This window comes from Aotus nancymaae, unplaced genomic scaffold (assembly GCF_030222135.1).
Source record: "Aotus nancymaae isolate 86718 unplaced genomic scaffold, 86718_ANA_hifiasm-v0.15.2.pri h1tg000210l, whole genome shotgun sequence".
NCBI classification, from domain to species: domain Eukaryota; kingdom Metazoa; phylum Chordata; class Mammalia; order Primates; family Aotidae; genus Aotus; species Aotus nancymaae.
In genome coordinates, this window is record NW_026988625.1 from 1129321 (window position 1) to 1143458 (window position 14138).

At 42.7% G+C, this 14138-nt stretch overlaps 1 protein-coding gene across 2 annotated transcripts in view; it reads left to right on the forward strand.

Moving 5' to 3' along the window:
- LOC105706714 (immunoglobulin lambda-1 light chain-like) overlaps positions 1 to 14138 on the forward strand; it is a 392758-nt gene that overhangs the window by 79433 nt on the left and 299187 nt on the right. Inside the window, exons 1-2 of one of the 2 annotated variants that reach the window (XM_064371879.1) lie at positions 11956 to 12063; positions 12171 to 12474. The exons of the other annotated variant lie outside the window; for it this stretch is intronic. Coding sequence (XP_064227949.1) covers positions 12018 to 12063; positions 12171 to 12474 — 350 coding nt within the window. The 5' untranslated portion in view covers positions 11956 to 12017. Of the gene's footprint in view, positions 1 to 11955; positions 12064 to 12170; positions 12475 to 14138 lie in introns of those variants that run through there. 2 annotated transcript variants of the gene reach the window in all.

Below are 14138 nucleotides of genomic sequence, written 5' to 3' on the forward strand. Positions count from 1 at the left end.
CTCCTGATTTTGAATGGGTACCACACAAAGAAGATGCCTCACGAGAACTATGCAAAGCACCTCCCCCTCCTACCTCCTGTCTCCTGGCCTGTTGGTTTCTCCCAGCAGAAGTGACCCAGGATGCTGATACTTACGTTCCCTCCCAGCCACGGTCTGCGTGTAGAAACCTGGGGGTCTGTCTGCGTCTCTTAGGGCAACCACATGACGTTTTCTTTAGCACATGCACAACCTTATATTGACAAACAACTTTTTAATTCCTGAGACTGTGACTCCATTTAATCCGGACAGAAACTCTACTATTGCTTTTCAGGCAATCGGCTCTGATTGGAAAGGAAGTGTTTGTGGCCTGAAGGTAGGGTTCTCTAATTTATCAATATAAACACTAGAGGTCAGTGACATTTCAATTTAGTAAAACAGTGATTAAGAATCAATATCCAGGCTAGGTGTGGTGGCTCACACCTTCATCCCGGCACTTTGGGAGGCTGAGGCTGTTGCATTGCTTAGCCAGGAGTTTGAGACAAGTCTGACCAACGTAGTGCACCTTCACATATCCTGAAAACATGAAAATTATCTGGGCCTCATGGCATATTCCTGTAATTCCACTTACTCAGAAGATTGATGCATGAGAATCACTTGTGCCCAGCAGGCAGAGGTTGCAGTGAGGTGAGACTTGGCCACTCTGCACTCCAGGTGGGGTAACAGAGTGAGACTCTGAGTCAAAAAAAAGACAGCATCTCTATCTCTGAGACAATATTGTTTATTTAAATATAGACATAACTGGGTGCCCCTTATTTCACGGGGAAACCTTACACAGTGTTGTAACCTGGAAGAGGCAAAGCTGGGTCCAGCCTCCCTTACTGATGCTGGGTCTAGGGGCTTAACCTCAAAGACAGAGCTTCTTTACCACAAGTACTCTCAAGTAAGCACATTAGTTTGCACTAAATGCATGTGATATAATTCCCAGGGAATGATGCCTACTCATTTCCCTAATTATTCTTTCTATTATTCTTCAGTCTGCAGGTTTAGGGCCTCCCCAGGGGTTGCTTCAGTCTGAGCTCTGGACAAGGAATCTCATGCTCTGTCACAACCAGATGTATGAGGCCCCTCAGTCCCCACGCAGAGGGGGTTCAGCCAGGGATGCATAAGTAGCATGTGAGAGACAGACGAGCTCAGCCTGGCTCTGCCTATGTCCGGTGAGAGACCAACTTCACGTTCATTTGATGCTGGATGCGGATGAGCTGAGAGCAGAGGAGAGACCAAGCCTTAGAGCACACAGCTTCCAAGAGAGAAATATGGAGCCTTGAAATGGGCCATACTCTTGAGTGGGGAAGAAACAAGCAGCTCTGGGCACAGCCCTTCATTCCTAGTGGGTTCCCCTTCATCAAGTTGGGCTCCCTGTTCTGATGTCTATCAGGGAACCCCTTCAGCAGGTTCAAGATGCCAGGACTTTACTACACATGGCAGAGTGGAGCAGGCAGGTATGTCACCATTCAGGAGTTCTGTGCACAGCAGTAAGTACAGATGCACATTCACCAGGACCCCCACAGCGGTCTCTTTTGGAGTGGAAGAAATACAGAAAGGCAGAGAGAAACTGAAAGACTCAGTGTGTCTGGGCCTGGGACAGCACTGGATGCAGTGGGCTTATCTCTGGGGGGTCTGCAGGTGACCATAGCTAAGAAGCCAGCCCCTGATGTGACCCTGTGTCATCTGCTCACCATTCACTGGGCTCAGCAGCTGCATTCTCACAGGAAACTGGGTGCAGCTAGCCTGGCCTTCTTCACCCCACCTGCAAAATGTGTTCATGTGACCGTCAGGACTGAGACCCTTTAAAGGCATGGGAGACAAGGGAAGAGGGCTGATTTGGATGACGCAATCATTCCACACCCTTTTCTTTAAATTAAAATTCATTAATGGAAACTCTGGGGCCATCCAAATCTAATCAACCTAAAAGAGGGGTTATCAGCTGGAGGTGGTCAGAGTGACGAAAAAAACTGGCTTTCTTGAAAGACTCATCAAAAAAAATAATAATAAAAATAAAAAAAAAGAAAGACTCATCAACACAGACACAAACTCCGGGACAAATGGGGTGAGTCCCTGTAACTGTCACCCCATATTATCCACAAGAGCCTGAGCCTAGTCCTCTTACCCTATTGCTTCTGATTCTGGTCTATTCCCCTTTTGTCCATGAACCCTTGCCTATGTCTGAATATAGGGTGGTAGAGGTAGCATCATCCCAGTCCACATCTATAGAGCGGTAACAGCTACTATGGATTCAAGCAGAGTCTACAGGTGTATCCATGAAGGCCTCCTCTGCTCCCCAACCCTCTAACACAGGTGACTACAGTTGTGGCTCTGGCAGAGTGGCCCCTGTCCTCTGAAGGACACAAGGTTTTCCTTTCTCTTTAAACAACGCATATAGTGAAGGAGGTATGGGTGGGTGTAGAGGAGATTGGCACTTTCAGATGCAAAGCACTAAGACCATTGCTACAGAAAAATTATTTCACAAAATCCCACACCCTTTCCTGACAAAAACACTCAATGAATTCCAACTAAAAGGAAACTAACTTAGCAGAGTAAAGCGCGTCTATGAAACTCCCTCAGTTAACATCATATGCAGTCTGAAGAACTGAAGATATTTTCTGTAATTTCAGGAACAAAGCAAGGATGTACACTTTCACCACTTCTTTTCCAAATAGTATGGAAAGACCTACTCAGAACAGTTAGCCAGGAAGAATAAATAAAGAGAACAGAAATTAGAAATCAAAAAGTAAAATAATCTCTGTTTTCAAACAACATAATCTCATATGTAGAAAAACCATAATACGCTTACCAAAATAGCATACTTTTTTGGGCTAAGGAAGCATGTTCTAACTCAATGCATGGAAGCTAAGAACGTTGATAAAAGTTTACAGGAACTGCTAATTGGAATAATTGGTTTAGACAGGAACATCAATGACCTGATGGAGCTGAAAAACACAGCACAAAACCTTTGTAAAGAATACACAAGTATCAATAGCTAAATTGATCAAGTGGAAGAAAGTGTATCAGAGATTGAAGATAAACTCACTGAAATAGGTGTGAAGACAAGATAAGAGAAAAAAGAATGAAAAGAAATAAACAAAGCGTCCAAGGAATATGAGACTATGTGAAAAGACCAAACTTACGATTGACTGGTGTACCCGAAAGTGATGAGGAGAATGCAACCGAGTTGGAAAACACACATCAGCATATTATCCAGGAGAATTTCCCCAACTCAGCAAGACAGGCCAACATTCAAATTCAGGAAATAGAGAGAACACCACTAAGACACTTCTTGAGAAGAGAAACCCCAAGACGCATAGTCCTCAGATTCCCAAGTTTCAAATGAAGGAAAAAATGTTAAGGACAGCCAGAGAGAAAGATCAGGTTATCAACAAAGAGAAGCCCATAAGTATAACAGTGAATGTTTCTGCAGAAACCATACCAACCAGAGAGCCTTGGAGCTAATATTCAACATTTGTAAAGAAAAGAATTTTCAAACCAGAATTTCATATCTAGCCCAACTCAGCTTCATAAGTGAAGGAGAAATAAAATCCTATACAGATAAGCAAATGTTGAGGGATTTTGTCACCACCAGTCCTGCCTTACAAGAGCTCCTGAAGAAAGCACTAAATATGGAAAGAAAAAACTGGTTCCAGCCACTGCAAAAACACACCAAAACGGAAAACCCAATAACACTATGAAAACACCGCATCAACTAATGTGAAAAATAACCAGCTAGCATCATTATGACAGAATCAAATACACACATAATATTAATTTTAACTTTAAATAGGCTAAATGCCTCCAATTTAAAAACACAGACTGACTAATTGGATAAAGAGTCAAGACCCTTTGCTATGCTGTATTCAGGAGACACATCTCATGTGCAAAGACACACATAGGCTCAAAATAAAGCGATGGTGAAATATTGATCAAGCTAATGCAAAGCAAAAGAAAGCAGGGGTTGCAATCTTAGTCTCTGATAAAACAAACTATAAACCAATAAAGATCAAAAATACAAAGAATGGCATTACATAATGGTAAAGGAATCAATGCAACAAGAAGAACTAACGATGCTAAGTACATACGTACCCAATACAGGAGCACTCAGATTCAAAAACCAAGTTCTTAGACACCTACAAAGAGACTTAGACTCCCAGACAATTATAGTGGAAGACATTAGTACCCCACTGTCAATTTTATACAGATCAATGAGACACAAAATTAACAAGGATATCCCATTCTTAGAAAACCCCATCATCTCATCCCAAAACCTCCTTAAGCTGATAAGCAACTTCAGCAAAGTCTCAAAATATGAAATCAATGTGCAAAAATCACAAGCATTCTGACATATCAGCAATAAACAAGCAGAGAGCCAAATCATGAGTGAACTCCCATTGCCAATTCCTACAAAGATAATAAAATACCTAGGAATACAACTTACAAGAGACATGCAGGACCTCTTCAAGGAGAATTACAAACCACTGCTCAAGGAAATAAGAGAGGACATATACTCAGCTCTGGACCGCGTGGACCTAATTAGATATTTGCAAAACTCTCCACCACAAATTAAGAGAATATACATTCTTCTCAGTGCCACATAGCACAAATTCTAAAATCAACCATATAATTGGAAGTAAAACACTCAGTAAATGCAAAAGAATGGAAATTATAAGAAAACATCTCTCAGACCACTGTACAATCAAATTACCACTCAGGATTAAGAAACTCACTCAAAACCACACAACTGAACAAAAATGGAACAACCTGCTCCTGAATGACGACTGGGTAAAAATGAAATTAAGGCAGAAATAAAGAAGTTGCTTGAAACCAGTAAGAACAAAGAGACAATGTACCGGAATCTCTGGGACACTGCTAAAGCAGTGTTCAGAGGAAAATTTATAGCACTAAATGCCCACATCAAAAAGCAAGAATGATCTAAAATTGACACCCTAACATCACAATTAAAAAAACTAGGCCAGGCGTGGTGGCTCAAGCCTGTAATCCCAGCACTTTGAGAGGCCGAGGCGGGTGGATCATGAGGTCAAGAGACCGAGACCATCCTGGTCAACATGGTGAAACCCTGTCTCTACTAATGCAAAAAATTAGCTGGGCATGGTGGCGCGTGCCTGTAATCCCAGCTACTCAGGAGGCTGAGGCAGGAGAATTGCCTGAACCCAGGGGCGGAGGTTGCGGTGAGCCAAGATCGCGCCATTGCACTCCAGCCTGGGTAACAAGAGCGAAACTCCGTCTCAAAAAAAAAAAAAAAACTGGAGAAGCAAGAGCAAACAAATTCAAAAGCTAGCAGAAGATAAAAAATAACCAAATCAGAGCAGAATTCAATAGAAACATAAAAAACCCTTCAAAAAAATCAATGAATCCAGAAGCTGGTTTTTAAAAGATTAGCAATATAGATTGACCACTAGCTCAACTAATAAAGAGAAGAATCAAATAGACACAATAAAAAAAGACAAACAAGATATCACCACTGATCCCACAGAAATAGAAACTACCATCAGAGAATACACCAAACACCTCTATGCAAATAAACTAGAAAATCTAGAAGAAATTGATAAATTTTTGGATACATACACCCTCTGAAGATTAAACCAGAAAGAAGCTGAATCCCTGAATAGACCAATAACAAGTTCTGGAATTCAGGCAATAATTAATAGCTTACAAACCAAAAAAAAAAAAAAAAAAAAAAAAAGCTCAGGACCAGACAGATTCACAGCCAAATTCTACCAAAGGTACAAAGAGAAGCTGATACCATTCCTACCGAATCTATTCCAAACAATAGAAAAAGAGAGACTTCTCTCTATATAATTTTATGAGGTCAGCATCATCCTGATATCAAAATATGCAGAGATATAACAACAACAAAAAAAATCAGGTCAGTATCCTTGATGAATATCAATGTGAAAATTCTTAGCAATATACTGGCAAACCGAATCCAGCAGCACATGAAAAAGCTTATTCATCACGATCAAGTCAGATTCATCACTGGGATGCAAGCCTGGTTCAACATACACAAAACAATAAACATAATCCATCACATAAACAGAACCAAAGATAAAAATCACAAGATTATCTCAATAAATGCAGAAAAGACCTTTGATAAAATTCAACATCCTTTTCTTCTGAAAACTCTCAATAAATTAGGTGTTGATGGAACATATCTCAAAATCATAAGACCTATTTATGACAAACCTATAGCCAATATATTACTGAATGGGCAAAAACTGGAAGCATTCCCTTTGAAAACCAGCACAAGACAAGGATGCCCTCTCTCACCACTCCTATTCAACATATTATTGGAAGTTCTGGCCACAGCAATCAGGCAAGACAAAAAATAAAGGGTATTTGTATAGGAAGAGAGGAAGTCTAATTGTCTCTGTTTCCAGATAACATGATTATATACTTAGAAAACCCAATAATCTCAGCCCCAAAACTCTTCAATAAGCAAATTCAGCAAAGTGTCAGGATACAAAATCAATGTGTGAAAATCACAAGGATTTCTACACAACAGAAATAAGACAAGCAGAGAGCCAAATTATAAGTGAACTCTCATTCCCACTTGCTACAAACAAAATAAAATACCTAGGAATACAACTTACAAGGGATGCGAAGGACCTCTTCAAGGAGAACTATAAACTACTGCTCAAGGAAATAAAAGAGGACACAAACAAATGGAAAAACATTCCATTCTCATGGATAGAATCCATGATATTATAAAATAATATAAAAAATCCATGATATTATGAAATATTATAAAAATGGTCATATTGCCCAAAGTAATTTATAGATTCAATGCTATCCCCATCAAAATACCACTGACTTTCTTTGCAGAAGTAGAAAAAACTGCTTTAAATTTTATATGGAACCAAAAAAGCTGGAGGCTTCATGTTACCTAACCTCAAACTACACTACCAGGCTACCATAACAAAAACAGCATGGTACTTGTACCAAAACAGATATATAGACCAATGAAATAGAAGAGAGGCTGCAGAATTAACACCACACATCTACAATTATCTGATTTTTCACAAATGTGACAAAAACAAGTAACGGGAAAGGGAAAAGGATTCCCCATTTAATAAATGGTGCTGAGAAAACTGACTAGCCATAGGCAGAAAACAGAAACTGGACCACTTTCTTACACCTTACACAAAAATTAACTCAAGATGGATTAAGGACTTAAATGTAAATTCCCAAGGCACAAAAACCCTAGAAGAAAACCTAGGTGATACTATTCAGAACATAGGCATGGGAAACACTTCATGACTAAAACATCAAAAGTGACTGAACAAAAGCCAAAATTAATAAATGGTATATAATCAAACTAAATAGCTTCTGCATGGTAAAAGAAATTATCATCAGAGTGAAGAGTCAACCTACAGAATGGGAGAAAATTTTTGCAAGCTACCCATCTGACAAAGGTCTAATATTTAGAATCGACAAGAAACTTAAACAAATGTACAAGAAATAAACAACTCCATCAAAAAATAGGTGACAGATACGAACAGACACTTCTCAAAAGAAGACATTTATGTGGCCAACAAACATATAAAAAATAGCTCATCATCACTTGTCATTAGAGAAATGAAAATCAAAACCACAATGAGATACCATCTCATGCCAGTTAGAACGGCGATTATTAAAAAAATCAGAAAATCATGGATGCTGGCGAGGCTGGGGAGAAACAGAAACACTTTTACACTGTTGATGGGAGTGTAATTAGTTCAACCAATGAGGATGACAGTGTGGTGATACCTCAGGATCTAAAACTAGAAATACTATTTGAGCTCAGTAATATCATTACTGGGTATATACCCGAAGGATTGATGATAAACAATTCCACTATAAAGACACGTGCACATGTATGTTTATTGTATCACTATTTACAAAAGCAAAGACGTGGAACCAACCCAAATGCCATCAATGACAGATTGGATATAGAAAATGTGGCATATATACAACATGGAATATTATGCAGCCATTAAAAGGAATGAATTCATGTTCTTTGTAGGGACATGAATAAAGCTGGAAGCCATCATTCTCAGCAAAGTAACACTGGAACAAAATACTGAACACTGCACATCCTCACTCATAAGTGGGAGGTAAACAATGAGAACATATGGACACAGGGGAGAAACATCACACACCAGGGCCTATAGAGAGTTGGGAGCAAGTAAAGGGAGAGCATTAGGACAAATGCAGGGCTTACAACCCAGATAATGGGATGATAGCAGCAGGACACCACCATGGCACATGTATATCTCTGAAAGAAACCTGCATAATCTGCACACATGTATTCAAGAACTTGAAGTATAATAAAAAAACAAATTAACAAGTCCCACCAAAAAACTGTCAGAATTAAATAACTATTAAATAAATTTGGTAATGTTTCAGGATACAAAATCAACACGTAAAACCATCTAATGGCTAGGCATGTTGGCTCGTACCTATAATTTCAGCACTTTGGGAAGCTGAGGTGAAAGAATTGGTGAGGATCAACAGTTCAAGACCAGCATGGGCAATGAAATGAAACCCTATCTCTACAATAATAATAATAATATTTTTTAAACAAAAAAGGGTTCTTATATTTGTATACTCAAACAACCAAACAGAAAACAAGCAGAAAGGACACAACTCAAAATAAAATTAACAATTCAATTTACAACAGCATCAGAAAAAATAAAATAATTAAGAATCAAGAAGGGGAAACACTTTTACAAGGAAAACTATAAAACATTGCTAAATGAAATTAAAGAATAAAAAATAAGGGGAAAGCAAGCCTTTGTTCATGTATTGGAAAACTTGATATTGTTAAGATATTAATAAAAACCAAAAGAAATCTACAGATTCATTTCAATCTCTATCAAAATTCTGATAATCATTTTTGCAAAAGCAAAAAAAATTAATTCTAAAATTTATATAGAATATCATGGAACCCCAAATAGCCAAAATAATCTTGTAAGAGAAGAATAGTGTGGGAGATTTTACACTGCCTGATTTCAAAACATACTACAAAGCTATACCAACCAAAACCGAGTGGTACAGATAGACAGACACAGAGACAAATAGAACAGAATTGAGCACAAATAATCTCTCAGTTATATGGTTAAATGATTTTAAACTAGGGTGCCAAGATCATTCAGTAGGGAGAAAACAGACTCTGCAAAAAATGTTTTTGAGAAAACTCTATATCCACATGCAATCTGGAAATGGATAAACGACCCAAATAGAAAAGCTACAACTATAAAAATCTTAATGAAAAACACTAGGAAGAAGTTTCACAACATAGGTTTTGGAAATAATGTTTTGGATTTAACGCCAAAAGCACAGGAAAAATAGAAAAAGGGGAATACAGATTAATTGGATTTCATCAAATTGTAAAACTTATGTGCATCAAAGGAGGCTATCAGCAGCGGGGCGCCAAGATGGCCCAGAGAAGCCAGCACAGGAATGTAGCTCCCAGCAAACGAGGCGCAGAGGGCTAGGGGACTTCACCATTGCAAACGAGGTGCCGGGTTCGTTTCTGTGGGACTCATAGGGCTCTGAAAATAGGCCCAGGAAAGGAGCCACAGGGCGAGAGCCACCCTGGGGGCAAATCAAGACGGGATGGGCGGGGGTTGCGTCCCCACCTGAAACGTGCAGCTGGCTTGGAGGGCCGGGGGAATTAAGGCCCTCGGTGCTCCAAATCGGATTCTGTGCTTACCTCATCTCCTGCAACCCATGGTCGACGAGAGCCCTGCCCCATGGTTGGGCGTCGTGGGCAGTCGATGTAAATCAGAGCTGCAGCTGCCGCTGGGCATGGCAAGTTGTCACGGGGACCTGGGCGGGAGTTTGGACTAAGGCCAGTGGGACAGACCCTCCCACGGAGGGAGGCAGAGTTCAAAGCAGGGAAACAGACCATAAGGCCTGGCAGGCCCCACCTCCACAGAGGTCAAACTGAAGCCCTCGCTAGAGAGCTGGGCAGCAAATACACCAGCTTGACCCCAACCAGGAAGATCTAGCTGGGGGAGGAGAGACGCCGTTGGGAAGGCGGGTCCAATCTCACCTGCAGACAAGCTCCAGGGAAGGACCACCCACCCAGCAACCGGACTGACCCGAGAGAGCCCAGCATGGCCCTCTACAGGCCAAAAGAGATACAGCTCCAACCTCAACAGAAAAAAACGTCCACTCAGAGACTGCTCCTGAAATCACCAACTTCAAAAATTAAAGGGAGATAAATCCTCGAAGATAGGGAAAAAAACACAGCGCAAAAAGGTTGAAACCGTCAAAGAACAGAACACCTCTTCCCTTCCCAGGGATCACAACTCCTCATCATCAAGGGAACAAAAAAAGACAAAGAATCTGACGAATTGACAGAAGCAGGCTTCAGAAGGTGGGTAATAACAAACTTCTCTGAGTTAAAAGACCATGTTCTAACCCAATGCAAAGAAACTAAGAACCTTGAAAAGAAATTAGACGAAATGCTAACTAGAATAACCAGCTTAGAGAAGAACATAAACGACTTGATGGAGCTGAAAAACACAGCACGAGAATTTCGCAGGGCATACACAAGTTTCAACAGCTGAATCGATCAAGAAGAAAGGATACCAGAGATAGAAGATCAAATGAATGAAATAAAATGAGAAGGCAAGATTAGAGAAAAAAGAGTGAAAAAAAATGAACAAAGCCTCCAAGAACTATGGGATTATGCGTATCACCTGAACCCAGGAATCTTCAGGTCAGGCTGATTTCCCTTGGTTCTCCTATAGTCTTTTCTTCTTTCTTCCTCTGTGATTCCACCAAATCATCTCTTCCTGGACCCTGGAGTGCAGCAGGGCCTCTCTGGTCTCTGACCCAGGGATTAAGGAAATGGAAGAAGGCTCCGGTGCCCCTCCTATGCTTTTGTTTTTATCAGGATCAACTGCAAAAGGGAGGGATTAGGCTTTCTAGATCAGCATGGCATTTCCAACACTGAGCCCTATGCCCAGCAAAAGATACATGCTCAATAACTATTTGACAAAGACCGACCTCTTATCACATGGGGTACATCCTACTGGCCCCAGGATGGACCTGCTCGTCTCTCTGCCCTCACCCTAAGAGCTGCTGTGGCATCCACCAGAAAGAGCATTCACGGGCAGGCAGGGGACGGTGGGCAACCTTCTCCTGTATGTGAGACACTGCTCAGCCTGGGCACAGAACCCAGATGACTATGACCACAATTCTGGGGAAGTAGAGAACACAGATTTACCAGAATAACCATCTGGGAATGTGTGCTGGGCATCCTAGAGGAAAGAGCTCCCTTTCAACTCAGTGCTGCAGGATCACAGAGGAAGGAGAGCTCTGGCCACCAGGGAGGAGCCACATGAGAGGAGAGGTCCCGATGTGGGGAGGCGAGTTCATGAAGGTCAGTCCCTGCTCTGGTTTGATTCTGACCTATGAGGACATTCTGTAGTCACCACCTGAGTCTTCTACAATAAACAGTGAGAGTGCCAGGGGCAGATTCACTCCTGAGGAGCCCAGTAAAGTGTGAGGACGGCCCTGAGGTCACAGGGAGAGGATACAGGCACCACCTGGCCTGACCCAGAGAGGGGACAGAGAACAGAACAGCAGGGAGGCAGTGGTGTGTCTGAGAGGCTCTGGTCACCTTGTAAATGGTTTGTGTTGGTCTGGACACTAGGAGGCGCTTGAGAACCATTCCTGAGAAGACTGGGGGTGATTAGAGCAGAACCAGCCACCTGCCCTGCCTGGTGTCCTCTTCTCAGGGCTCACAGCTGGGTCCTCCCCACCCCTTAGGACCACAATGCCCCACTCCTGCCACCCCCTGACATCCTCAGGCATAGGGACCTTACCTAGGGCCCAGGGTGGGATTAGAAAGCTGGGGAGTCTGATTTGCATGGATGGACCCTCCCACTCTCAGATATGAAGAAGGGCACGGAGACATTTGGGGAGGCTCTGCTTCAGCTGTGGCACAGAAGGCAGCACTCAGGACAATCTCCAGCATGGCCTGGGCTCCTCTCCTCCTCACTGTCCTGGCTCACTGCACAGGTGACGGGATGGGGTCCAGGGGAGGGCCTGGGAAGCCTATGGATTCTTGCTTTCTCCTCTTGTCTCTACACCCAGAATCGTGATGCCTGTGTGTCTCCCACTTCCAGGATGCTGGGCCCAGTCTGTGCTGACTCAGCCGGCCTCAGTGTCTGGGAACCCTGGGCAGAGGGTCACCATCTCCTGTTCTGGAAGCAGCTCCAACATCGGGGGGAATAATGTGTACTGGTACCAGCAGCTCCCAGGAACGGCCCCCAAACTTCTCATCTATGCTAATAATCAGCGACCATCAGGGGTTTCTGACCGATTCTCTGGCTCCAAGTCCGGCAACTCAGCCTCCCTGGCCATCACTGGACTCCAGTCTGCGGATGAGGCTGATTATTATTGCGAGTCGTATGACAGCAATCTGAAGGCTCCCACAGTGCTCCAGGCCCAGGGGGAAGTGAGACAAGAACCCCCTTCTCCTCTGCCAGTGGGGTGAGCGCTCAACAGCTGCTGCTCAGTCGTGGCCTGTGGCTTCTGTTGCTGCTTCCCCCACGGTCCAGGCCATCCAGGGCCCTGCCAGGGAGTAGACGCTTCTCTTTTCTTGTGTTCTGAGAATCAGACACAGCACCTCCTTCCTAGGAACAGGGCCTCCAGGAAACAAAACGTTCTGTTCCCTGTACCTTGGGACACAGGGTGTCTGCACTGAAGTCCCAGGATGAGGTTGCTGTTCCGGCTGTGTCACCTCAGACCCACCTCTTATGCGGAACCTGTGTCTCCATCATGCTCATTTCCTGATTTCCAGAAGTCCCCAGACTGGTGGCTTTCCCTCCCATCTCCTCAGGGTGAATCCCTCTGCTTCTTTCCTCCCCAGAATATTCTCTTTAATAAAATTCTTTCCAAGAAGGAATAATGTACATAAAATAAATCACCAATATTTACATTGTACTATTACACTCAATTACAGATCTATCTGGATTCCTGAAAACAGCACCACCGCCAGCTGTGCAACCTGTGTCCAGCCCCAGCAGCTCCTCCTCACCCTTTGCCATCTCCTTCTCTCCCCCAAAGCATCCCGGGAAGCCACAGATCTTTCTCCATAACTACTCCTTGGTTTTCATTTTTGGGAATGTTAGCGTTATCAAACATTGTCTTCCCGTTTGTTCAGGCTTCCTTCTCCCTGCACACTTCTTCTGAGATTCTCCCTGTTGTTGCTGAATTGCATCTCATCCCATAAAGGGTGCATTAGTACCTTTGAGGGTTTCTGGGCCATTTTGCTTTTATGGCTACTTTTACGGTTGTACAGACATATATACATCATCTAGGATAGATTATATTCCTTTTTTCTGATTAAAAAAAAATCAATACATTTTCTGGGGACTCTAACCGTATCGAGCCCTGCAGGCATTTCATCTTCTCTCTGCAGTGATGCGCAGCCCTGCCTGCATCTTATGCTGTTACTTACTCACTTCTAACCAGGGCTGGACAATTTTGTTTTATTCTCCTGATTTTGAATGGGTACCACACAAAGAAGATGGCTCACGAGAACTATGAAAAGCACCTCTCCCTCCTGCCTCCTGTCTCCTGGCCTGTTGGTTTCTCTCAGCAGAAGTGACCCAGGATGCTGATACTTACGTTCCCTCCCAGCCAGGGTCTGCATGTAGAAACCTGGGGGTCTGTCTGCGTCTCTTTGGGCAACCACGTGATCTTTTCTTTAGTACATACACAACCTTATATTGACAAACAACTTTTTAATTCCTGAGACTGTGACTTCATTTAATCCGGACAGAAACTCTATTATTGCTTTTCAGGCAATGGGCCCTGATTGGAGAGGAAGTGTTTGTGGCCTGAAGGTAGGGTTCTCTAATTTATCAATATAAACACTAGAGGTCAGTGACATTTCAATTTAGTAAAACAGTGATTAAGAATCAATATCCAGGCTAGGTGTGGTGGCTCACACCTTCATCCCGGCACTTTGGGAGGCTGAGGCTGTTGCATTGCTTAGTCAGGAGTTTGAGACAAGTCTGTCCAACGTAGTGCACCTTCACATATCCTAAAAACATGAAAATTATCTGGGCCTCATGGCATATTCCTGT